The following is a 24,829-nucleotide window of genomic DNA, read 5'->3' on the forward strand; positions in this document are numbered from 1 at the left end:
TTAAATCAAGTTAACCATACACTTACAATATGACCCAGAAATTCCACTCTTCGATACTTATTTAAGAGGAATAAAAGCACATATCCACACAGAGACGTGTATACACGTTTATAGCAGCTATATTCATAATGATAAAAATTTGGAAACCTAATTCTAGCATTGGGTGAATAAGTAAACTGTAGTGTCTAGATAAAATGAACACTACTCAGTGATAAAGAGAAAAATTAGTAATACAAGCAAAGATATGAATGGTTCGCAAAGACTATACTAAGTGAGAGAAATCAGATATGAATGAGTGTATGTTGTGTGATTCCATTTATAATATGTAAATCCTTAAAACACGATTCCTTTGGAGAAGGAAAACGGATCAGGATAGAAATCAGATTGGTGGTTGCTAAGGGCCAGAGGTAAGAGGTGAGGCAAAGGACACAACGAACCATTTTAGTCGACAGACATGTTCTTTATCCTGATTGTGGTGCTGGTAAGTGGTGGTAGATAGTAACATTGGTGAATTTTACTTCATGTAAATTTTATCTTAATGAATCTGATTTTAAAAATAGATTGCATGACAGACTTGCTGGCTACCACTGGTCTTGACAGTAAAGTGAAGGCAGTTTGCTGCACTGGAAACTGGTTCCCCTAAAATCTGTTGGGAGGAAAAGACGTGTGACTGTTTGCTGTGTACCAGACATGAGCTGTGGCAGAGGAAGCGGCATAGAGCGTGATAAAACCTGGCCAAGGGCGCCACCTGGAGGGCAGCTGAGGCCTTAGCAGCAGGAAGCTGAAGCCTAGGCTGCCTGTGAGTGTAGGGGAGGTCAGACCAAGGGACTCACCTGTGGTGAGAGACCCCAATAATGGTGTGGGCTAGCAGATTTGGGAAGAACTTACAAAAGGGCCCCACTAGGTGAGGAGTCAGCTTTATACACATACGAGACCCGGCGAGATGCTGTGGTACTAGGGCTCATGGCACCAGTCAGAATAAGACCTTTCTTGCCCCTTTCCTCCCCTTCTCCCCAGCGTCAACTCTGGAGGAAGGAAAATCAGCCTAGTGAGTGAGAAAGAGAGTCTCAGGGTGTATGAGCAGTAGGGGAGGGGAAATAGGAGTTTATCTCACACACACACACACACACACACACACACACACACACACACACACTCACTCACACTTTTTCCTGTTGCATACGGCCTATCCAAAATAGATCAGGTATGGAGATCCCTTAAAAAACTAAAAATAGACTTACCCTATGATCCAACAATCCCACTCCTGGGCATATATCTGGAGGGACCTCTAATTTGAAAAGACACATACACCCCAATGTTCATAGCAGCACTATATACAATAGCCAAGACATGGAAGCAGCCTAAATGTCCATCAACAGATGACTGGATAAGGAAGTTGTGGTATATTTATACAATGGAATACTACTCAGCCATAAAAAACCAAGTAACACCATTTACAGCAACATGGATGGACCTGGAGATTATCATACAGTACACTGTATGTATCATTACTTACAGTGAAGGAAGCCAGAAAGAGAAAAAAAAAAATACCACCTGATATCGCTTATACATGGAATCTAAAAAAATGACACAAATGAACTTATTCACAAAACAGAGAGACTCACAGACATAGGAAACAAACTTATGGTGACCAGGGGAGATGGAGTGGGGGTGGAGGGATAAAAGGAAGTTCTGGATTTGCAGATACCATCTACTATATATAAAATAGATAAACACCAAGGGCCTACTGTATAGCACAAGGAACTATATTGACTACCTTGTGATAGCCTATAATGAAAAAGATTATGAAAAGGAATATATATATATATATATATATATGTATATATATATATATATATATGAATTACTATGCTGTACACCAGAAATCAATACATTGTAAATCAACTATTCTTCAATTAAGTTAATAAATAAACAAAAAGCATATGCAGAGTCAAGAAACAAAACAAAAAAAAACAGATGGGGAAGGTACAAGGGAGACGTTTTCCTCAAATAAACTTTAAATTATTTTTTGGGTTGTACTTTTTTGCATTTTTAATTGTGGTAAAACATAACATAAAATTTACCATTTTAACCGTTTTTAAATGTATAATTCCGTGGCACCAAGTACACGTTATAACATTGTTATAAATCCATTTCTAGAAGATTTTCATCATCCCTAGTGGAAACTCCATGCCCACCAAACAATAACTCCCCATTAGCCCCGGCCCCCCACCCCTGGCAAGCACTATTCTATCCTCCATCTCCATTAATTTGACCATTCTGTATATTCTTTAAAATTGCAATTACTGAAATGAGACTTTTAGAACTTGAAGTGACCTAGGAAGTTTTTTGCCAAAGAAGAGTGTCCAAAAAACCCCGTCTCTGTATTCAATTCAAAAGGGTGATAATGAACCACCCCCACAGAACAAGTCTGAATGAAGACTGGGAGGCAAAAATCAAGCTTCCTTATGATGGTCCCCTGTGGGCAGTACTGGATCAAACTCACACTCACAAACAAGGGGCTTCTTTTACTCATAGGAGGAGAGATCTAGAGATACACAGGTCAGACGAGAAGATATTTGCAAACAACATAGCCAATAGGGGTTGGTACCTGAAATATACACAGAACTCATCCAACTTAGTATCAAAAAAGTAAACAACCCAGTTTAAAAATGGACAGAGGATCTGAATAAACATTTGCCCAAAGAAGACACACAGATGGCCAACAGGCACATGAAAAGATGCTCGACATCTCTAATCATCAGGACAATGCAAATCAAAACCACAACGAGATACCACCTCACGCCTGTTACAATGGCTATGATCATAAAGACAAGAAACAACCAGTGTTGGCAAGGATGGAGAGGAACGGGAACTTCCACGCACCATTCGTGGGAATGTAAAATGGTGTAGCCACTATAGAGGTTCCTCAAAAAAACCCTAAAAATGGAACCACCATATGATCCAGCAATTCCACTTCTGGGTGTTTACCGGAAGAAAACAAAAACAGTAATTCAAAAAGATATATACACCCCTATATTCACTGCAGCATTATTTACAATAACCCAGACACTGACACAAACCAAGTGCCCATCAACAGATGATTGGTTTGAGAAGATGCAGCGCACGCGCTCGCACGCACACACACACACACACACACAATGGAATCCTATTCAGCCATAAAAAAAAGAGTGAAATCTTGCCGCTTGTGACAACATAGATGGACCTAGAGGGTATTATGCTAAGTGAAATAAGTCAGACAGAGGGAGACAAATACTTACACGTGGAATCTAAAAAACAAAACAGAAACAGTGTCATAGATATAGAGAACAAACGGGTGACTGCCAGAGGGGAGGAGAGTGGAAGAACGGACAAAACAGGTGAAAGGGATTAAGAGGCACAGATTTCCTGCTATAAAAGAAATAATTCATGGGATGTAATGTACAGCGGGTCCTAGGGAAGCACAGATGGAAAACCACTCACCTTATCCACTGTCCTCATTGTACAAGATGGGAAGACTGAGGCTTGGGAAGCAGCAGGGGTGGGCACCCAGCGGTCTGGGGCAGAGGTGGCAGTGCTCACAGGCTCCAGCCCTTACAGAGAGCTCTCCTGTCCAGCAAGAGCGCTTTACAATTTCTAATGCGTTCTCACTGACAGGATCTCAAACAGTGAAACTAGGGCCTCTCCCCCGCCCCCACCTCCGAGCCAGTCCCACCAAAGCCCCATCTCTAGGGGCTCAGCAAGGACGTGGCGCCTCTGGGCGTGGGGCCCGGCAGGGTGACGGTGGTGGCCACTCGAACCCCATGGAGGTTGTTACAATTTCCAGGACCTGGGTTGATCACTCTGTTCGGACTGGATGAGACCTCACCTCATCTGGACTCCTTAATGGGCCCGGCAGGTAAGCAGAACCCCAGTCGGTGACAGGTGCCTCACCTGAACCGGACAACAGCAACACGGGACAAAGGCCTTAACAGGTGAGCGGAGCCCGGTCGACAGGAGGTGGAAGCAGCGGGCCTGCCGGTGCTTGCTCATCGTTTCTGCTGGGTCTTGATCTCAGAAGATAGAAATGGTAGCATAACAGACCACGTTTGGCCAGTGAGAAGTGCCCAGCACCCCCTGGTTAGATTTACTGTCCGCTTAGAGAAGGCCTGTGTACATAAAATGAAAAAGGTGCTTGCGACGTTCCCCACCCCCCCCCCCGAATTTTCAAAAGAAAACTTGCTACATCGAGGCCTTCTAGGTGTAAAGAAGCTGCCTACGTAGGATGAAGTCGAGGTAGAAAATTGCACTTTGTGTAAATGGCCATTTGCTTTTTTTTTTTAAAGAATCATAGAAAAGAAGTGTCTTTTGGAAATGACTTTTCAAAACCAAAAAACTGCCTTTTTATTGTCAATTTGCCTGGGGTAACGGTTTACACTTTGGTTTGATCACAGCCCTACTTTCCTCCTGCGCTGGGAAATTCAGAGGAATTGGCCCCAGTCATTTGGTGGCCTACAGCTCAAGGCGGCCCTGGGGAGTCAGAATGTGTTTCCTGGTCATAAACACCAGACAGGACATGCCAGGCTCTCCTGGGTGTTTCTGCAAAAACCTGGGTGCTCTTCGCGGACCCTCCCCCGGGTGAGGCGGGTGGGAGGCATCTTGCCCCGGGCTGCGGGAGGTGGGCGGGCGTGGACAAGCTGTCACACAGCGAGGCCACAGGGCTGTGTCTCCACCTGCCGCTGTGCCTCTGACTGCAGTAATTTAAAAAGTGAACACCTGTTAAAAATCCGTGGGTTCGGAAACCTAGTGTGTTCTGCATTTCCCCCCAGGACGCTCGCAGTCTTGATCCTGTTTTGATTCCTCCGGGAGCAGGGGAGTCTGTGCCGTAGTTCTCTGCGTGGTCCGCGGAATCTTCAAGGGTCCTTGAGACCTTTATTCAGGGGATCCACTAACAGCAAGACAGGATGTGCCTTTCTGACTCTCATTCTTTCTGGAGTTTTCCGGAGGCCCCACCAGGTGTGACGTTACCACAGGCTGCAGAAGCAGGGGTGAGAACCCAGCCGTCTGCTATTAAGCCGGACAGGCAAGGGATTGGCAAGACTGTAAAACGAAACCACTCTTTTATGGAAAACAGGCTCATAAAAATGTTACTTGTGTTAACATGTTTTCCACAAAAGAGTCCTCTACACGTAGATTCTGTGTTTGGGGATGAGCGGAAACTAACCAGAACTGGTTCACACTATGAGCAAAGTATTATACCAGTCAGTCAGTCAGTCAGTCTCCCAGGTGGTCTGAATTCCAGCTGAAGCTTCCCTCTCCCCTCGAGCAAGCTGCCTCCTCTCTGGCCCACGGGCACTGGATGGTTCCCAAGAACTCCTCCTGGTTCAGCATATTAAGTCTCTTCAAGGTCTTCTCCCATGAGACCTGGGAGCTCCCCTCAGATGGGAACGCCACTCCCCTCGCCAGTGTCGGTCTTCTCTGAATGTTCAGGAAACAGGAACCATAGCCACGCACTGTAGGGACATTCAGGTGAGACCGTGACTGTGGAAAAGCTGTGGACACGGAAAAGCACCAGATACACATGAACTTTAACAAAGACCTGAAAAGCTAAGCATAAATATGGACACCACATACCAAAGATGAGACAAAAGTCTGAAATGAGATGCTTGTCAAAAGTATTCTGAGACTTTATTAATTCGTACCTATTGAAGAAAAAAAAAACCCTATATACAGCTATGTGCACAAAACTCGAAAGACCAGAAGCAATACATCTCTCTGGCGTGGGCCTTACCATTACTCCTTATTTAAAACACACTAGATTTCCCCATGACTTTCAAAATGACATGGTCATTGTAGAAAATTTGAAAAATAGGAGAAAGCATAAGAAGGAAAATAAAAATCACCCATAATCCCACCACTCAGAGATAACTTAACATTTTTGCTGTATCTGTTCTATGCTTAAAAAAAAAAAAAACATTTTATATGTGTTTTACACGAGTGACGTCACACTAAATACAGTTTTGTGTCCTGCTTTTTTCACTTCGCATGGCATTAGGAACATCTCCCCATGACGTTACAAAGTCTTGGTGAATATGAATGCACCGGCCACTTGTTCGGCCCCACGTGAGGACTGGGCGTTCGCCCCGGGCTGGGCACCACGCTGCCTGGATGGGGAATAAATAGAAGAGACGCCAGAAAAGCAGGTGCGGGATTGCTGAGTCCACAGCACAGATGAATTCTGGGCTGATCTCCTTCCCTGGGAGGGAGTCCGGCTCCGAGCAGGATTTCCCTGCTTCACATGAGGGCTTGCTGGCAGGTTCATTCATCTGAGATCAGGCCTGGCCAAGGTCTGTGTCACGAGGCTCTGACACGAAGGTCAGCCAGGATAGGGAGCATTTCTGAACTGACAGTGTCAGTCAGTGGAAAACACGGCTCTGCTTGCTCCCCGGCTAGTTAGTTAACTCCTTTTCAGGAGCGAGGTTAGGAGGAGTCAGGGTCCTCTAAAAAGACCCTGCTCCGAGCAGCTTTGGGCTTTCAGCTCCGTGGCTGAGCGAGGGTCAAAAAGCAAGAGCAAATGAGAAAAAGAGTAATCACCCCAGATGGCTCAGGGAACAAGAGCAGGGTAGGCGGGTGATGTCCACTGCAGCCTCTGGACGGGGCCCAGCAGCCGGGCCAGCCTGCCTCGCCTGGTAGCCGATGGTCTTGCTGCGACACCACTCGAGCAGAATCTGCTTGATGCTGCTGGCGCTGGCCACTCCGAAGCTCTGTGAGCGCTTCAGCTTTGCCCGGGTCTCGCCCTTCCCCCTGCGGAGAGAGGGCAGGCCTGCTGGGGGCTGGGGGCCAGGGGGCTGCCTCTCAGCTGCCATCTGCTCCGGGAATGTGCCCCACCAGCTCTGCTCACCCAGGGAGATGCTCTGTCGGCAGGCAACCTCCCAGCCCCACGCCCACGTCCAGGCGTGCGCCCCGTGTCCCAGCTGCACTGCGTCCACTGATGGGGTCCGGCAGGACCAGCCCCCTTCCAGCCTCCAGGCCCCCTGTGTACTTCCCACACTGGCGATCCTGCGGCAGAGGACCTGAGCCCACATGGCCCATGCCCCTGCCCTCTGCTTGGAAAACCCTCCTTGCCTCCTCCATCCCACCCTTCCTCTGAGCTCCTTCCGAGGCCGCCCTCCCTCATGGTTTCCTATTCTAGGCCCCAAAGACACTCTTTATCGGCCAAGATCAGGTTGTCTGGGTCAGTGGGACAGTTCCTGTGTCTGTCCCCCTCACCAGAGTCAGAGCCTTGGGAGCCAGGACTGGGGGGTCATTGTCTCATAGGCCTGGGCCAACCCTAAATGTAACAGGAATCAATACCACTCACTGACAGGAGGGCTGGATAAACATGCAAAGGTGGCCCTGTTTCTAATGGGGCGGGCGGTGTAGTGTGACAGGGAGCCAGTGGTACTGGGGTCTCACTGTGTCACCTCCAGCTTCTGCTGGGAATCCCAGTGACTGCCCTCTGGTCTCCCCAGTCATGCCTGGAAACTAACCTGTCCAGTTGGATGAGGGATGTGGGTGTGAGGGTGCCTGGAGTTCCCTCTGGGAATGTGGGAGAGGGGCTGGGGTCTCATCACAGCCTCCCTTCCCAAAACTGGAGCCACCTGCCCCTCAGCCGGCCCTGTAGCCAGCCCTGACCTATGTCTTGCCTGAGAGGTCACATCTTGGGGAACTGCCCTCGGGGGAACAGGACAGGGCCAGCTTTGCTCTGCCTGCCTGCCTGACCCCAGTGTGGGCTCAGGCTTTCTTTGGGGGCCCAGACTGGTCTGGGAGGGTGCTAAGAGCATCCATACTTGCCGGCTCCTGTGTCCTGCTCCCATTTCTCAAACAATGCCTTCCGGGCCTGTGCCCCCGAGGTGCGGGGCAGCGTCTGCGACCGCACCAGCTCCCGGCGACGCTCCCCCTGCCGATGGGCCTGAGTCGTGGCTGGCGGCTGTGTGGAGGGGGGCGACTGGGGTGGCGTCACCCGAGGTGGGCTGAGGAGAGACCACCGAGTCAGGAGCACAGATCTGGCCATCACTAGCTCGCACAGGCCCCGGGCCTCCACCCCACTGAATGTGAAATGAGGCAGCGGCGGGGCTACAGGCAGAGAGGAAGCACCCCTGTTCCAGCCCCCAACCGGTTCCGCAGGTTTTTGGAACTGAGCTGCTGTCTGAGGCCGGCCTAGCCAGCAGTGGGCCCCCTCTCTGCACATAATCGCCCCTCGGCAGGTGTCAATGCCTGGGGTGGGCGGGGGCGTCCTCCTGGCAGGACAAGCACCCAGAACCAGCCCCACCAGGATCAGGCCCCCTCCTCGCCACCACTAAATAAGATCCCCTCTGTTTCCCCCCTAAAACAGTTTGTCAGAAAGTCACAATTCTCCTTTTATTATTAAGAGGGGGAGAAAAAAGCCAAGCCAGCCCCCACCCAACACCCAGCTCCGATCACAGTCCACAGGGCCTGGGGGCAGCGCATGGGGACAACCGGAGGCCAGGAGGCAGCCTGTAACACAGGGAAGCCCCCACAGACCTCCCCCAGGGTAAGGGCCTCTCCAGGTAACTCCTCAGTCCACAAGCAGGAAGCCCCCAGCTCAGAGGGAGCCTAGCCAGGATGGCTGAAGATCCATCCTGTGGGGACTGAGAAACTCTCTCCAATCTTTGGACAGACTTGCTTTGAAGGATCCTTAAAGAAACCAGCCCTCCGCCGTATTGCTCCAAACAAAACTCTCTACCAAGCTTCGCTGCCTCATTTCTCCTCTCAAACCCCACCCTGCGACACTGCTGCCTTAGTTCTCCAGAGGCACCAAGCCAAGGAAGGTGCCTCCTCCTGGGGTTGGCACTGGGAGCTCCGTGCAGGGGCCTGGGTAGCCTGGGTCCAAGGCCAAGGCCAGACACTTCCTGGGGAGTGACGACCCTGCCACCGGGAACAGGGGCCCTGACTCGCCTGTTATCGTTCCTGCTGGCCGTCACCCCCCCATAGCCAGAGCTGGACAAAGTCCGTGGGAGGGAAGAGTTCTTCTCTGCGGGACAAAGGGAGGGAGAGAAATAACAAACCCTGGCCTTGGGGAGGGCCACCACTGCCTGCCTCCCATCCTTTGACCCCACCCTGAGCTAGTCACCCAGCATCACTCTGGGCACTGGCAGGACCTCTGGGCTAAGCTGACCCTGCCTGGGCCAACAGTTGAGGAGAAAGGATGCTGGAACATAGAGCAATGACATAAAAGAGGTCCTTTACAGTACTCCTCACTGCATTTGAGAGCACAGAGCCCAGGGCCTCCTGTGCTGCATATCCAGTAGATACCATGTTACCAAGCCCTCATTCTGGAAATCCACAAAGCCCGACCCCAGGACACACCCTGGGGCCTGATCACAGGTCCAAGACAGCCCCAGGGGGACCATGCCAGGTTTGTTACACACAAAGTGTGCAGGGCAGGCGGCCACCTTCTAACCACAGCCTTGATCTGCAGTAAAAGCCATGGTCGTACCCCGCAGGATGAGGCTACTTCACAGCAGCTCTGGGAGAGGAGCCGGGAAAGATGGGCCCCATCTGATGGAGCAGGCGAGCTGGGGACGGGGGTGGCAGTGACAAGCACAGTGGGTAGGGCCCGGCCCCAGGATTTCTGAGTCTCCTGCAAACCACCCCCAGCCCCTGACCTCCCTCCCATTTTGAGGTCATGGTCTCCTGCTCCTACCACTGGGACTGGGAGTCCAGGATGTGCTGGCCTCGCTGAGGCTTGAGCTGAGGCCCCCCAGGATGGCAGCAGACGTGGGCGAGAGAGTTGTGGCTGAGGTCTCCCCAGAGAACTTCTCGGAGACTCGTGTGATGGCCGTGACTGGCTGGTGAGGCTGCCGCAAAGAGAGGCTCACAGGTCGAGGCTTGAGGGGCTCTGGTGTTGGGATGGTTTGGGCGGCTTCGGGGGGCCCATCACCCGGACCTGAAACAGGTGACCAGCAGGGGTCGGGGGGTTTCAGCCATGGCATTGACAGGGGCCTCAGAACCACCCAGGAGGACTCCAGCCTCTGTGAACTCTCCTCTCACCTCCTCCAGGAAGGCCTCCCTGATCACTCCTGCCTCCCTGATCTCCCCCTACTGGGGAAGTCTCACTGCTCCAACCAGAGGTGATGCCTGCTCCAACATTCCCTAATAGAGAGTTCAAGAAATAGTTGCCTGTCAGTCCACTCTCTACCCTGCTCAGTGCTTGGACAATTCCCCAGTCCCTGCGGGTATTCCTCCAGCCAGCCCTCCTGGGCCATCAGCCCCCACCTGCCCCAGGCTGGTGCCCGTTCTCCACGATGTACGAGTTTGAGGTTCTCCTCATCTCCGCCTCGCTGGCTTCGTCATGGTGATCCACACTCTACAGAGAGACAAACACCGCGGAGGCCCAGTCAGCCGGGGCCAGCTGCCCACCCCGAAATCACTTCCCAAAGCTCCCCCTGGTTCGAGCAGGGCAAATGCTTCTGAGAGAGACAGACCCCAGGAGGTATGGTGATGGGCCAGGGTCACCCAGGAGGCTAGGGGGACTCAGCCCCAGCAGTTGAGCCCCCGAGATCCTGGAGGCAAATGGCTCCACTGGACACATTCCAGACCCCCAAGATGCTAGGGACAAAAGTCAAGACAGAGTTCCAAAGGACTGTTCAAGGTGGCCCTACCCGTCCCCAAGGCTGGACCGGGTGACGGGGGCTGGGAGAGCCTGGCCCCTGCTCGTGCCAGGGGCTGCCTGTGTGGGAGCAGCCTAACCCAGCGACACACGGTCTTTCTGGGCCAACAATGGGCCTTGGAGCCAGCCCAATGGTGAAGCCTTACCATTGGATGCAGGGTCACAAGATTTGCCTGGATGTCCAGAGTACTGGGGCCTGACTGGCTCCTTGAGGCCCCTCCATCCCCTCTGGGCTGCAGCGGTGGGGAGTGTCATGCAGAGAGAGAGCCCAGACCAAGGGCCAGCAGGGGAACCCGCCATCCAGGCTGTGCTGCCGGCCCCTCCTGGGTCTCAGTTTCCCTGTTTGAGATAAGGGAGTAGGCTAAAAAAGCATCTACCACTTCAACCCCTTTTCTGGCCATGCCACTTAAACCAACATGCTCTGTCCTCCCAGGTAGGTGCTACCACACCCATTTTACAGATGGGACCCGAGGGCTCAGAAAGGGGATGTGTGCTGTCCAAGGTTACACAGTGAGCAGCAGCTGAGATGAGGCCAGGAGGGACATTATCCTCAACCTTGGCCCTGCCTTTCTCACAGTGAAGGAGGGTGGAGGGCTCAGAGCATCTGTGAGGCTGGTGGGTCGGCCTGGCAAGAGGGGTACACGGGCAGACGCCTATAAGGGGCTCTACCAAGAGCCCACAACGGGTGGCTTGAGAGGTTGGCCATACCTCTCCTTAGATGGCCGCACATCTCCAGATGGGTCCCCTTGTCTGCTAGGTTCCCAAATGACAAAAGCCCATCCCTGGCCCCCGACGGCTCATCCATGCCACCCTACCCATCCATGGGGGAATCAGTCTGGCGGGGGAGCCAGCACCTTGAGCAGGCGGCGAAAGGCTAGCATGAGGGCGCACGCCTGAGACAGACTTCACCCAGCCCAGGGGGTCAGAGAGAGCCTCCCAGAAGCAGCGGGGCTGAGCCAGCCTGGAGTGAGCCAGGCAGACCAGGAGTGGAAGCCATGCCCCGCAGAGAGACTAGTGTCTGCCAGAGACATCAAGGCACAAAGCATTCAGATCCAGTGGCTAGAGAAGCAGTACACAGTCCAAGGTGCCAGCCGGGAGAACTCGGACATGACTCCTTGGACAAGAAGGAACTGAAGGTCATCAGTTCTGGGTTTTAGGAACATCCTTCAGAAGCCAGTGAGACAGTGGCATGGAAGGGGGTGACCAGATGGCCAGGTACCTCCCTACTCCTGGGTAGGGACCCAGGGAGGAGAGATGGGGCAGTGAAGGAGTGGAGGGCAAAAGGGATTCCAAGGTTTGCAGGGAGTAAGTGAATGTGGAGGAGGGGGAGACATCACACCTCTTCTAGGCAGGGGCTTTGGGCCTGGCTGACGTGACCTGGGGGGGTGGGGTTGGTGGGAACTGCAGCCATGAGGCGCGGGGAAGAGGTCTGAGGGACTCTCCCTGATGGAAGAGGTAGGACAACGTTTACAGGCTGAGAGAAAGGCTCCAGCAGGGGGAGGGACACTCGGAGAGGTTGGGACCCTGGGGAGAAAGGAGAGGACGGGACTTGAGCCCGGGGAGAGACTGGGCTTGGAGAGGAGGTGACCATTCAACTTCCAATTCAGAAGGACGGAGCAGGAAGGGCTAGGCTCACTGGCAGGAACAGTGGAGAAGTTGAGGGCGGCCATCTCCTTGTGCCTCAGAGTGTGGAGGGCACCCCTAGAGCCACAACGAGCCTAACCTGAAGCCAGCTCAGCAGAAGGAGGAGAAACAGCCAGCCTATCCTGAATCCCGGACCCCACCTGTCACCAGGCTCTCAGCTCTGGGGGCCGTGTCCCCCTCCACCCCCCCATACTCTGGTCCGACAGGTTCCACAGGTCTACACAGGGGCCTGGAGAGATGGGCTGATGGTGAAACCATTTTCCCAGGAATGTGGGTCTCTCTGGGGGACGCCTGCCCATGCACGTTGCAGGCCCCTCACCTCCCAGGATGCCCCAGGGGACCAGAAGCCACAATCAGACAGGAAGTAGGTTCTGGACCAGGTGGATTCCTGCCAAGGGGTCTCCAGCAAAGCAGGAGGGAAAGAGGATGGGGGCTGAGTCATGCTGGGAGGCTGGAGTCCCAGGTTCCCCCTGCCCCTCCTCCCACCTCCCCCACTCCGGGACTGGAACTCCTGCTCACCTAAGGAACGGGCTCGAACCACGCCTCAGACCAAAGGGCTGTTCAGAGACCACCCTCCATCCCACCACACAAGCCTGGGGGTCACCACTAAACTTACGCCATGACTAAAGGCAGCAGCAGAGTCAGGTTGGGGTTTCTCTGTCCACAAAGCACTCATGCCTTCCAAGAGCAGAAAGGACAACTCAAGACAAAGTTGTGAGGCCGAGGGAGTGGGGTGGGGAGAGTGGGGTAACCACCCCAGCGCGACCTGAGCCTCAAACCACAGAGCTGGGCTGGGCCGCGGTCCCCAAGCCCACCCACAGGGCCCCCAGCTCCTTCCTTCCCTTCAGCCACAGGGAAGGGAACCAGGGGAGGGGACCTCTGTGTGCTGGGGCCAAGATAAAATCACTGGAGAGCCCAGAGGACGGGATGGGTCCTGGGGAGCTGGCTCGAGCACCTCCAAGATCTGGGCTTTGTTTTAAGAAGGGGGAGGCTTCCAGGAGGGAGCCCAAGCCTGGGAATGTCAGGAAGAGAGACTGGGGATGGGTAAGTCCGAGTTCAGTGACCCTCTCCCTGGGGAAGTTTGCATACACTGCTGTGAGGGCAGGAATCTTAGTTTGGGCATCCCTGGTGCTGCCAGACCCCACGCGGGCTCGTGCATGGACAGGGGAGCGTCTGTGTGCCCAGCACAGCCCCCGACGTGTGTGCGGACAGAGTCCCCAGCCTGAGCCCCAGCCTGAGCCCCAACCTCGGCTGCCCCACCCTCTGCCTCCTCCACCCTCTGCCTCCTCCCGGCTCACACCATGGTTTTAAGGACTCATTTCAAACTTCTCCCCAAAGCATTTAGCACTCTTATCACACAGTGTGTCTGGGAAAGGAAGGCAGATAAGGCAAGTCTGGTTTCTTTCACGGTCAGACCTCGACGCTGCTTCTGCCAGTCACTCCTGAGAGGCTCCACTGACTCTGACATGGGGACCTGGTGGCTCCTGCTCAGCCGAGGGACATTTCCAGGCCTGGCCTCAGGCTGCTACCATCCACTGAAGGTCCCCAGCCAGCTCCCTCCACTAGCCAGACCCCCGCTGTGGCTCCGTGGACACGCTTACAAGCCGACATGGCTGATGTCACCGTTATAGCCACCCAGCCCGCGCAGCACAAGGGGCAAAGCAGGGCAGGGCCAGTCCCCCTTAGAGACGAGGAAACTGAGGTCCAACTGAGAGATGTCCCCAAGGCCTCACAGAAAATGCAACAAAAGCAGTTCCTGTTTGCTCCAGGGTCTCAGGCCTCCTACAGGGAGTCCTCCCTGATTTCTCCCACCCTCTCGCTCCTCCCGGAGCCTCCCTTGCTAGTCACTGCCTAGCAAGCTCAAGGTCTGCCCACACAGAAGCAGATTACTAGATCAACTCATTCTGCATTGACCCCAAGGCATACACATAGGTTGACTATGCCCCACCTCCAAACCCGGCAGTCCCGTTTGAATCAGAAGGAAACAAAAGGGTCTCAGCAAAGGGTCTCTAAGTCTCATTGCTGGTTACAGAGGGGCAGTGTAACACCAGCCCCCGCAATGCCTGACGACCACCAGCACTGGCTCTCGTGTGTGGATGAGACCCTCACACCCAGACCCCCTGGGGGCACAGACACAGGCGTATGAGAGGTCAGACAGCCCCGGCACCCAGCTGTGACTGTCCAGTCTTGCCCCGGAGCCCCGATTCCTTGTTCACAATCCAGTGTCCGATCACAAGCTGCCAGGCACAGCCCACGAGCAAGAACATGTGGATAACTCTGTGCAGCACCCCTCACTGCCAGAAACTGGCTGCGAGCCCGTGCCCGCACCCCTGAGAGGTGGGCTGCAAGAGAAGTGGGGAGCAGTGCCTCTGGTCGGGCGGGGGAAGCGGCCTCAGGCCCAGGGAGCTGGTGCTCAGGGGCTGCAGAGTGTCCGTCCGACCCCACTGGACACCTTGAGCGTCCTCCACCCGCAGTGCTCAACTACGCCTGCTGTCCCTCCTCCTCCCAGGCCTTCTGAAATCCAGAACCTACTCCCCAGCCGTGTCTTCCTCCTCAACCTCCAGCGGGCTGCAGCATTCCCGCTGACCCCCAATCTCTTCTTCCTGAAGGGGTCCCCTCTCTCGATGTCTAAGAATGGGCTTTCCAGAGCCTCTGAGCTCCCTGACAGCTCCTCAGCCTCTGCCCAGGGCTCCTGACTCACCGTCTCCTGCACAGCTGCCCGGAAGGCCTCACCTGATCTTGCTTCAACCACCAGCTCTGGCCTGATATCTCCCTAACCTCTGGCGTCGGCTACTCTCAGCCCACCAGATCTGTGACTCCATCTGCTCCAGGACAGCTTCACCTGGATGTCCCACAGCCCCACACCCTCAGCACAAAACAGATGGAAACTGGCATCTCCACCAGATCGGTGCCCCAGTAGTCCCCCGGCAGGGCTTCGCTCTCTGCCCCCCTGCTCATATCCAAAGACCATCTCACCCTGATGATTCCCCCTTGGAGATCTCCGTCCAAGGCACCCCAGCTCTCCCGCTCCCCAGCGCTGCTCCTGCTATGGCCGTCCTCTCTTCTTGGACCATCACAACTAAGTCCCCCTATCTCCAGCCACCCTCCAACCTGCCATCCATCCTTGAGGGCGCTTGTCGGATACAAGGAGGACCCTGTCTGTCCCCTGCCCAGTGCCCCACTATCCCCATAACCCAGAGAACTAGCTTACCCCACATTGGCCAATTCCCACTGAAAAACTGTTAGACGACTGAAGACACATCTCTCACACGAACGCGTGGATTCGTGTACGTATACGTATTCATGTGTGACTCCAAGAGTAGTTTTCTAAAACTTGGACAGCTGCCTCCACATGCAGATGAGACCTCCACCCCAAAGCAAAGCCCAACTCCCTGGCCCAGCATCCGGGGGCCTTTACAACTCGCTCTTCCACTCTCATACCCACCAGGGTCCCTCTGGTCAGTGAGTCCTTTCAGGCCCTTAGAGGCTCTAGGCACAGCCCCCTACACCCGCCCCTGCACTAGCAGCAGCAGACCCTAAACCTCCAGCACAAAGCCGGCCTGAGACGCCCACTAGGACGGGACTGCTGTCCGGCTGCCTGCACTGCTGCTACGGCTTGGTCTGGGCCATCTCCCACCCAGGCTGGGACATCCAGGGGCAAGGGCTAATCTGATCCCCCTCCTCCTGGTCCCTTGAGGTGCAGCCCAGCCTACACAAGGACTCTGCGTGTGTGATGGATTGAACCAAGGAGGGACAGCAGGTGCAGGCTACCCAGACCCTGGAAACCCAAGCCCAGGGCACATGCCTGGGCAGGGTGGAAAATCCCACCTAAGGGCCACTGCACACACCATGGGAACATTCTAACCTGCCACTCCAGGAGGCCCCACGCTCAGGGGAGTGACTGGTCCACACCGGCCTCTGCCCCACCCCCACGCGGTGTGGGCCTCTGGCCGGTCACTGACCCCAGAAATCTAGACTGCCCACGGCTCTTTCCCCCTGGTTCCCCTGTCTCTTCTTTCACGGTAAGGATTTACCCCTGCAAGTTTCCAAATGCCCGGCTGCACCCCAACAGACTGCATTCTCCTCCGCTCAACACACAGAAGGGCTTGAGTTCTCAATCCAGGTTAATCAATAACTCAAGCCGTCAGAGTTCAGTGAAGCGGCAACGCGGGGAGCGCGTGAATGGAGGGGGGGGGGGTGAAGGGTTGCCGACCATTCCAAGACACAGGCCCGGGCAGTGTCGAACAGAGAGGGGCAGCACTTCAGCGCCCAAGCCCTTAGTGCCAAGGCACAGTGGAGAGAGGGGAACAGAACAGGGCACGCCTGCAAAGAAGGGAGGGGCCCGAGACAGGTGCAGAGGGCAGGCTAAGCCGGTTTCTCCGAATGATGGCCGGACCCCCACAACCGAGTCGCAGCGGCGGGTGGCGGGACAGCCCCGGCACCGGCACGCACTCCGGACCTAGCGGCGGCGGGGGTCGCGGAGTCCCCCTTCCCCGGCGCCTGAGCACAGACGCCCGCGCTCCCCGAGGCTCACCTGGCCGCGGCCGGACAGCGAGAAGGTGGCGTGGCTGGCGAAGCGCGCGGTGCCCAGGCGGGGCGCACGGTCTGGGACGCCGTGGGCGGGCGGAGGGCTCGGCGTGCCGGGCGCGGGGGTCAGCCCGGTCGCCAAGCCCAGCGCCTCCACCTGGCGCGTCAAGCGCTCGAGTTGCGTCTGCAGCCGCTGGTTGTCGCGCTGCAGCTCGGCCACCGTGCGCGCCAGCGGCCCGGCCAGGCGCAGCGCCTCGGCCACGCGCTGCTCCATGCCGCGCTGCAGCCCCTGCATGTCCTCGTGCAGCGCGCGAACCGCGCCCTCTAGCGCCGCCTCGTAGCGGCCCAGCGCCTCGCGCACCGTGCGCGCCTCCTCGGGGTCGGGGGCCGGCTCCACGGCCGAGCCGGCGGGCGGGTCTCAAGGAGAGCGGGTCTGGCCCAGTGAGCAGCCGAGCTCTGCAGCTCCGAACCGCGACTGGCCTCCCATGGTTGGGTTCGCCGGAGGGGCGGTGGGAGGGGCGGGCAGAGGCCGGGGCGAGCCCGGCGAGCCCCGGGAATGGGCTCCGCTTGGGGGCGGGGCCTGGGGGCGGGGCCTGGCGGCTCGGGGTCACCCCCAACCCCAGCCCCTGTGACCCACGCGATGCGGCGAGGAGGAGTGTCGTCAGTGGCGCCGGAGGAGAAGAGCTCGCCCAGCCTCTCGTCTCCCTCGGTGCGGAGCTCAGGGGGAGGGCCGAGGCGGAGACCCCCTTGACCCTGGAGAAGCAGTGTGCGACATGTGGGAGGGACTGCGGGCCATCAGAGGAAGGCCTCGACCCCCAAGTGGACTTGATTTAGGAGACAGCGGACGTGGGTTATGCGTTCCCACGGGGCTCTGACGCTCAGGGCCCAGGAACTACTGGCGGTAGGGATCCCCCACTGCTCTGGGGGACCTGAGAGCGGCAGCAGTAACCCCCAGAACTGTCACCCTGTGCACATGACTGCCCGCTCTAAGCCGTGGACACGGCCCTCACAAGCACATACTTACGTGTGGCATCTTGGCCTGGAATTTCTTGTACCTAAGGGAGAGGGAGACAGGTGGTGAAGTCTCTCCTTGTCTCTGCAATTATGCACTCTCCCCTCCCAGCCCCACTCTGTGTAACAAGATTCCTGTGTCCTTCCTGCCAGTGGTCACGGGGCTCCGAGCTCACTGAGTGGCCCCTGTTGGGGCATCCACAAGTGACTGAGGTCAGACAGAGAAGAGAAGGTGTGCTTAGGACCGAATCTCCAAATTCTTGGGTCAGAGACCATGGGACTAATCACCTCTCTCCCTCCATCAGAGTCTCCGTCCCTGGCCTGTAACCACAGGCCAGGGCTCCCACCTCGATTCCCTCTCAACACCCCTTTCATGCTGGAACCCAGATATTCCTCCCTTCCATACCCCCCAACCTCCATACATCACGAGAAAGGGAGGAGTGAAAATAGCTTTTGCTTCGGAATGACAGAACGATGGGCAAAGGTGCTGTCTGACCTCACTTACATTGTAAAGTTGATTTGAAATAAAAAATGGGAGCATCTCCTCCTTCTTTGTGCAAAAAGCCTTTCCTGATTAGCCTTCTCCTTCCCAGGCCTGGCCCACTTGAAGGAGGGCTAGTGGCTGGGCAGGCACAGCCTGGTGGCAGGGGAACGAGAGGCCTGAAAGACTTGTTTCTGTCACACTAGGCTTCCCAAGATGTTTGCAGCCACAGACCTCCTGGACTGGCCTGCTCTACCCCAGAGGAGCTGGATCTACCTAACAGATGCTGAACGCCAATCCCCCCTCTCTCCCTGCTCCACAGGGACAGGAAGGAACTCTGGGTTACCTAATCCAAGGAGCCTTCCAGCAATTATTTCATGAGAAAGTCAAATGCCAAAAGGCGTGCATGGGGTGTGTGTGTGTGTGTGTGTGTGTGTGTGTGTGTGTTTTGTAAGTAGCTCTCTGCACACGGTGAGCCAGACTGCTCCCTGCATTCTTTCTCTGGGTGGAATCTTTGATAGAGACTAGGAGAGAGGCTTCTGCTACAGCTTCTGCCCCAAGTAGCACTCAGCCCCTCCAGGTCTGAGCACGGGAGCCTGGAGTTCGGAGACCCTGGTCTCTGCCAGGAAAGCCCAGCCACTTCCTTTGCAGAACCTGAGGAATGGCCAGGTGGGGAAGTTTGGGAGGGACTGAACAGCCTGGTCCCTGGCCCCATGGCCGATGTGCACCTGGGCCTGTGCCTGGTCCAGCAGCATAGAGGGGAGTGGGGGCAGGCAGGGGTCTGGCCTTCTCTCCCAGCTTCCCGGAGAAGGAAGGCTGGTGTGTCTCTAGGGTGGGAACCCTAACGGTTGATAGATCCTAGAGACTAGCTGCCCAGGATCCACCCACACTCTCCCACCTCAGGCAGGTTATCTGGTCTCTCCTGATGTACCATGACGACATCTGGGAGGGGCTGGGCAGGGCTCCATCTGTGACTGGCAAGGGCAGAGATGGGGCTTGCAGTGGGTTTTGGGCAGACAGTACCAGAATCATACCATCCCCCTTGGCTTCTCTGACTGCTGACAGTCAGACCACTGAGTCAGTAGCTGGAGATGAGCCTAGGAGAGGAGAGATGAACCAGGAGTGGGAGGAAGAGGGGCAGAGGGGCAGGGAGAGAAGGAGGGAGGGCAGAGGGGGTGATGCTGAGGTGGGGAGGGTGTGATCGACGACCAGTGCTACCCAAGAGCTGGCTCCACGCCACCTGGGGGGAGGCTGCAGCTTGCCCCAGGCCCCAGGGGCTCCTCTCAGCCATCCCCTCAAGGCCCCTCCTCCAACCCTCCCCCAGCTCCTGCCAGGTACCAGACTGTGGAGGAGGTGAGGGCTGATGGACCCTGCTGAACTCCCTCCATATTCACCAGCCCTCATGTCAGCAGGCTATCGAGGCCGACCTCCCACTGAGTCCCAGGGGCTCTGGCACCCACCCTTCCAGCTTCCCTTCCCCTGGCTGTGACCTGTCCACCACCTGCTGGTCCCTTGATCTGCTGTGCTGCTGGGCTGGAAGTGGAATATGGGACAAGGCTTCCTGAGTCCCCTGCCGTCACCTCACGCAGTCAAATCCTTGCCAGGCCCAAACCATGAAGCCAGGAGGTGAGATGGGGAAACGGAGGCCCCGGGAGGGACAGGGACAGGCCCGAGGCCACAAGTAAGGTCCGCAAAGACAGGACCAGAACCCAGGGCCCTGCCTCTAGTCCCAGCACCCCTCTGGGGGCAGCAGTCAAATCCAGCCAAGTCTGGGCAGCTCCTCCTGCTCCCAGTTTGCCTGGAGGCTCCAGTTCCCTGGAACTGCTCCTCAGAACTCTTCAGAACCCCCTCCAGGCCCTCCGGCACTGCCACCAGAGGACCATCCCTCCTCCTGCCAGTCCTGACTGCCCTCCCACCCCCTCAGCTTCTCCTCCCCAGGGACCTTCCTGAGTGGCTGTTCTTTCCCTCACCCTTTAACCGTGGTCCCCAGGGCTCTGATCTGGGCCTGACCCCTTTCACCCGCAGACCCTTTCTGGGTGGTGTCACCCACCCCCTCCTCCATACTGATGACTCCTGCTTCTCCATCCCCAGCCCAGCCCCTCTCCATATACTATAATTTCATGTGCACAACGTTAAGAGTACAGACATATGGGGGGAAAAAACCCACATAATATACCACTATACACATACACTAGGGTGGCTACATTAAAAAAAAAAAAAAGCCAACAATACTATGTGTTGCCAGGAATATAGAGCAACTGGAACTTTAATTCATTGCTGGTGGGAATGCAAAATGATAGTCACTCTGGAAAATAATTTGGTAGTTTTTTTTTTTAAATCAAGTTAACCATACACTTACAATATGACCCAGAAATTCCACTCTTCGATACTTATTTAAGAGGAATAAAAGCACATATCCACACAGAGACGTGTATACACGTTTATAGCAGCTATATTCATAATGATAAAAATTTGGAAACCTAATTCTAGCATTGGGTGAATAAGTAAACTGTAGTGTCTAGATAAAATGAACACTACTCAGTGATAAAGAGAAAAATTAGTAATACAAGCAAAGATATGAATGGTTCGCAAAGACTATACTAAGTGAGAGAAATCAGATATGAATGAGTGTATGTTGTGTGATTCCATTTATAATATGTAAATCCTTAAAACACGATTCCTTTGGAGAAGGAAAACGGATCAGGATAGAAATCAGATTGGTGGTTGCTAAGGGCCAGAGGTAAGAGGTGAGGCAAAGGACACAACGAACCATTTTAGTCGACAGACATGTTCTTTATCCTGATTGTGGTGCTGGTAAGTGGTGGTAGATAGTAACATTGGTGAATTTTACTTCATGTAAATTTTATCTTAATGAATCTGATTTTAAAAATAGATTGCATGACAGACTTGCTGGCTACCACTGGTCTTGACAGTAAAGTGAAGGCAGTTTGCTGCACTGGAAACTGGTTCCCCTAAAATCTGTTGGGAGGAAAAGACGTGTGACTGTTTGCTGTGTACCAGACATGAGCTGTGGCAGAGGAAGCGGCATAGAGCGTGATAAAACCTGGCCAAGGGCGCCACCTGGAGGGCAGCTGAGGCCTTAGCAGCAGGAAGCTGAAGCCTAGGCTGCCTGTGAGTGTAGGGGAGGTCAGACCAAGGGACTCACCTGTGGTGAGAGACCCCAATAATGGTGTGGGCTAGCAGATTTGGGAAGAACTTACAAAAGGGCCCCACTAGGTGAGGAGTCAGCTTTATACACATACCAGACCCGGCGAGATGCTGTGGTACTAGGGCTCATGGCACCAGTCAGAATAAGACCTTTCTTGCCCCTTTCCTCCCCTTCTCCCCAGCGTCAACTCTGGAGGAAGGAAAATCAGCCTAGTGAGTGAGAAAGAGAGTCTCAGGGTGTATGAGCAGTAGGGGAGGGGAAATAGTTTATCTCACACACACACACACACACACACACACACACACACACACACTCACTCACACTTTTTCCTGTTGCATACGGCCTATCCAAAATAGATCAGGTATGGAGATCCCTTAAAAAACTAAAAATAGACTTACCCTATGATCCAACAATCCCACTCCTGGGCATATATCTGGAGGGACCTCTAATTTGAAAAGACACATACACCCCAATGTTCATAGCAGCACTATATACAATAGCCAAGACATGGAAGCAGCCTAAATGTCCATCAACAGATGACTGGATAAGGAAGTTGTGGTATATTTATACAATGGAATACTACTCAGCCATAAAAAACCAAGTAACACCATTTACAGCAACATGGATGGACCTGGAGATTATCATACAGTACACTGTATGTATCATTACTTACAGTGAAGGAAGCCAGAAAGAGAAAAAAAAAAATACCACCTGATATCGCTTATACATGGAATCTAAAAAAATGACACAAATGAACTTATTCACAAAACAGAGAGACTCACAGACATAGGAAACAAACTTATGGTGACCAGGGGAGATGGAGTGGGGGTGGAGGGATAAAAGGAAGTTCTGGATTTGCAGATACCATCTACTATATATAAAATAGATAAACACCAAGGGCCTACTGTATAGCACAAGGAACTATATTGACTACCTTGTGATAGCCTATAATGAAAAAGATTATGAAAAGGAATATATATATATATATATATATGTATATATATATATATATATATGAATTACTATGCTGTACACCAGAAATCAATACATTGTAAATCAACTATTCTTCAATTAAGTTAATAAATAAACAAAAAGCATATGCAGAGTCAAGAAACAAAACAAAAAAAAACAGATGGGGAAGGTACAAGGGAGACGTTTTCCTCAAATAAACTTTAAATTATTTTTTGGGTTGTACTTTTTTGCATTTTTAATTGTGGTAAAACATAACATAAAATTTACCATTTTAACCGTTTTTAAATGTATAATTCCGTGGCACCAAGTACACGTTATAACATTGTTATAAATCCATTTCTAGAAGATTTTCATCATCCCTAGTGGAAACTCCATGCCCACCAAACAATAACTCCCCATTAGCCCCGGCCCCCCACCCCTGGCAAGCACTATTCTATCCTCCATCTCCATTAATTTGACCATTCTGTATATTCTTTAAAATTGCAATTACTGAAATGAGACTTTTAGAACTTGAAGTGACCTAGGAAGTTTTTTGCCAAAGAAGAGTGTCCAAAAAACCCCGTCTCTGTATTCAATTCAAAAGGGTGATAATGAACCACCCCCACAGAACAAGTCTGAATGAAGACTGGGAGGCAAAAATCAAGCTTCCTTATGATGGTCCCCTGTGGGCAGTACTGGATCAAACTCACACTCACAAACAAGGGGCTTCTTTTACTCATAGGAGGAGAGATCTAGAGATACACAGGTCAGACGAGAAGATATTTGCAAACAACATAGCCAATAGGGGTTGGTACCTGAAATATACACAGAACTCATCCAACTTAGTATCAAAAAAGTAAACAACCCAGTTTAAAAATGGACAGAGGATCTGAATAAACATTTGCCCAAAGAAGACACACAGATGGCCAACAGGCACATGAAAAGATGCTCGACATCTCTAATCATCAGGACAATGCAAATCAAAACCACAACGAGATACCACCTCACGCCTGTTACAATGGCTATGATCATAAAGACAAGAAACAACCAGTGTTGGCAAGGATGGAGAGGAACGGGAACTTCCACGCACCATTCGTGGGAATGTAAAATGGTGTAGCCACTATAGAGGTTCCTCAAAAAAACCCTAAAAATGGAACCACCATATGATCCAGCAATTCCACTTCTGGGTGTTTACCGGAAGAAAACAAAAACAGTAATTCAAAAAGATATATACACCCCTATATTCACTGCAGCATTATTTACAATAACCCAGACACTGACACAAACCAAGTGCCCATCAACAGATGATTGGTTTGAGAAGATGCAGCGCACGCGCTCGCACGCACACACACACACACACACACAATGGAATCCTATTCAGCCATAAAAAAAAGAGTGAAATCTTGCCGCTTGTGACAACATAGATGGACCTAGAGGGTATTATGCTAAGTGAAATAAGTCAGACAGAGGGAGACAAATACTTACACGTGGAATCTAAAAAACAAAACAGAAACAGTGTCATAGATATAGAGAACAAACGGGTGACTGCCAGAGGGGAGGAGAGTGGAAGAACGGACAAAACAGGTGAAAGGGATTAAGAGGCACAGATTTCCTGCTATAAAAGAAATAACTCATGGGATGTAATGTACAGCGGGTCCTAGGGAAGCACAGATGGAAAACCACTCACCTTATCCACTGTCCTCATTGTACAAGATGGGAAGACTGAGGCTTGGGAAGCAGCAGGGGTGGGCACCCAGCGGTCTGGGGCAGAGGTGGCAGTGCTCACAGGCTCCAGCCCTTACAGAGAGCTCTCCTGTCCAGCAAGAGCGCTTTACAATTTCTAATGCGTTCTCACTGACAGGATCTCAAACAGTGAAACTAGGGCCTCTCCCCCGCCCCCACCTCCGAGCCAGTCCCACCAAAGCCCCATCTCTAGGGGCTCAGCAAGGACGTGGCGCCTCTGGGCGTGGGGCCCGGCAGGGTGACGGTGGTGGCCACTCGAACCCCATGGAGGTTGTTACAATTTCCAGGACCTGGGTTGATCACTCTGTTCGGACTGGATGAGACCTCACCTCATCTGGACTCCTTAATGGGCCCGGCAGGTGAGCAGAACCCCAGTCGGTGACAGGTGCCTCACCTGAACCGGACAACAGCAACACGGGACAAAGGCCTTAACAGGTGAGCGGAGCCCGGTCGACAGGAGGTGGAAGCAGCGGGCCTGCCGGTGCTTGCTCATCGTTTCTGCTGGGTCTTGATCTCAGAAGATAGAAATGGTAGCATAACAGACCACGTTTGGCCAGTGAGAAGTGCCCAGCACCCCCTGGTTAGATTTACTGTCCGCTTAGAGAAGGCCTGTGTACATAAAATGAAAAAGGTGCTTGCGACGTTCCCCACC

General features: G+C 53.5%; 2 protein-coding genes across 2 annotated transcripts in view; one reads left to right on the top strand and one right to left on the bottom strand.

Annotated features, from left to right (window-relative positions):
* The window catches only part of LOC116157877 (uncharacterized), a 696,771-nt gene that overhangs the window by 203,191 nt on the left and 468,751 nt on the right, over positions 1–24,829 (top strand). The window lies entirely within an intron of this gene.
* LOC135323165 (smoothelin-like protein 2) lies at positions 5,938–19,248 on the bottom strand. The gene is made up of 9 exons (XM_064494914.1): positions 19,205–19,248; positions 17,847–17,877; positions 17,416–17,575; positions 16,830–17,239; positions 10,258–10,348; positions 9,686–9,928; positions 8,938–9,013; positions 7,809–7,991; positions 5,938–6,783 (listed from the first exon to the last, which is right to left on the bottom strand). The coding sequence occupies exons 1-9, from the start codon at positions 19,246–19,248 to the stop codon at positions 6,570–6,572; spliced, it is 1,452 nt and encodes a 483-aa protein (XP_064350984.1). The 3' UTR covers positions 5,938–6,569.

Source organism: Camelus dromedarius, chromosome 16 (assembly GCF_036321535.1).
Source record: "Camelus dromedarius isolate mCamDro1 chromosome 16, mCamDro1.pat, whole genome shotgun sequence".
Classification (NCBI taxonomy): Eukaryota; Metazoa; Chordata; class Mammalia; order Artiodactyla; family Camelidae; genus Camelus; species Camelus dromedarius.

Coding starts and splice junctions, on each gene's coding strand:
- LOC135323165 (XM_064494914.1), bottom strand. CDS start 19,248: ATGGTACATCAGGAGAGACCAGATAACCTGCCTGAGGTGGGAGA. Junction 10,349..16,829: donor CGCTGTCCGGCCGCGGCCAG/GTGAGCCTCGGG, acceptor GTCTCTCTGTAG/AGTGTGGATCACCATGACGA. Junction 9,929..10,257: donor CGGGCACCAGCCTGGGGCAG/GTGGGGGCTGAT, acceptor CACCTGTTTCAG/GTCCGGGTGATGGGCCCCCC.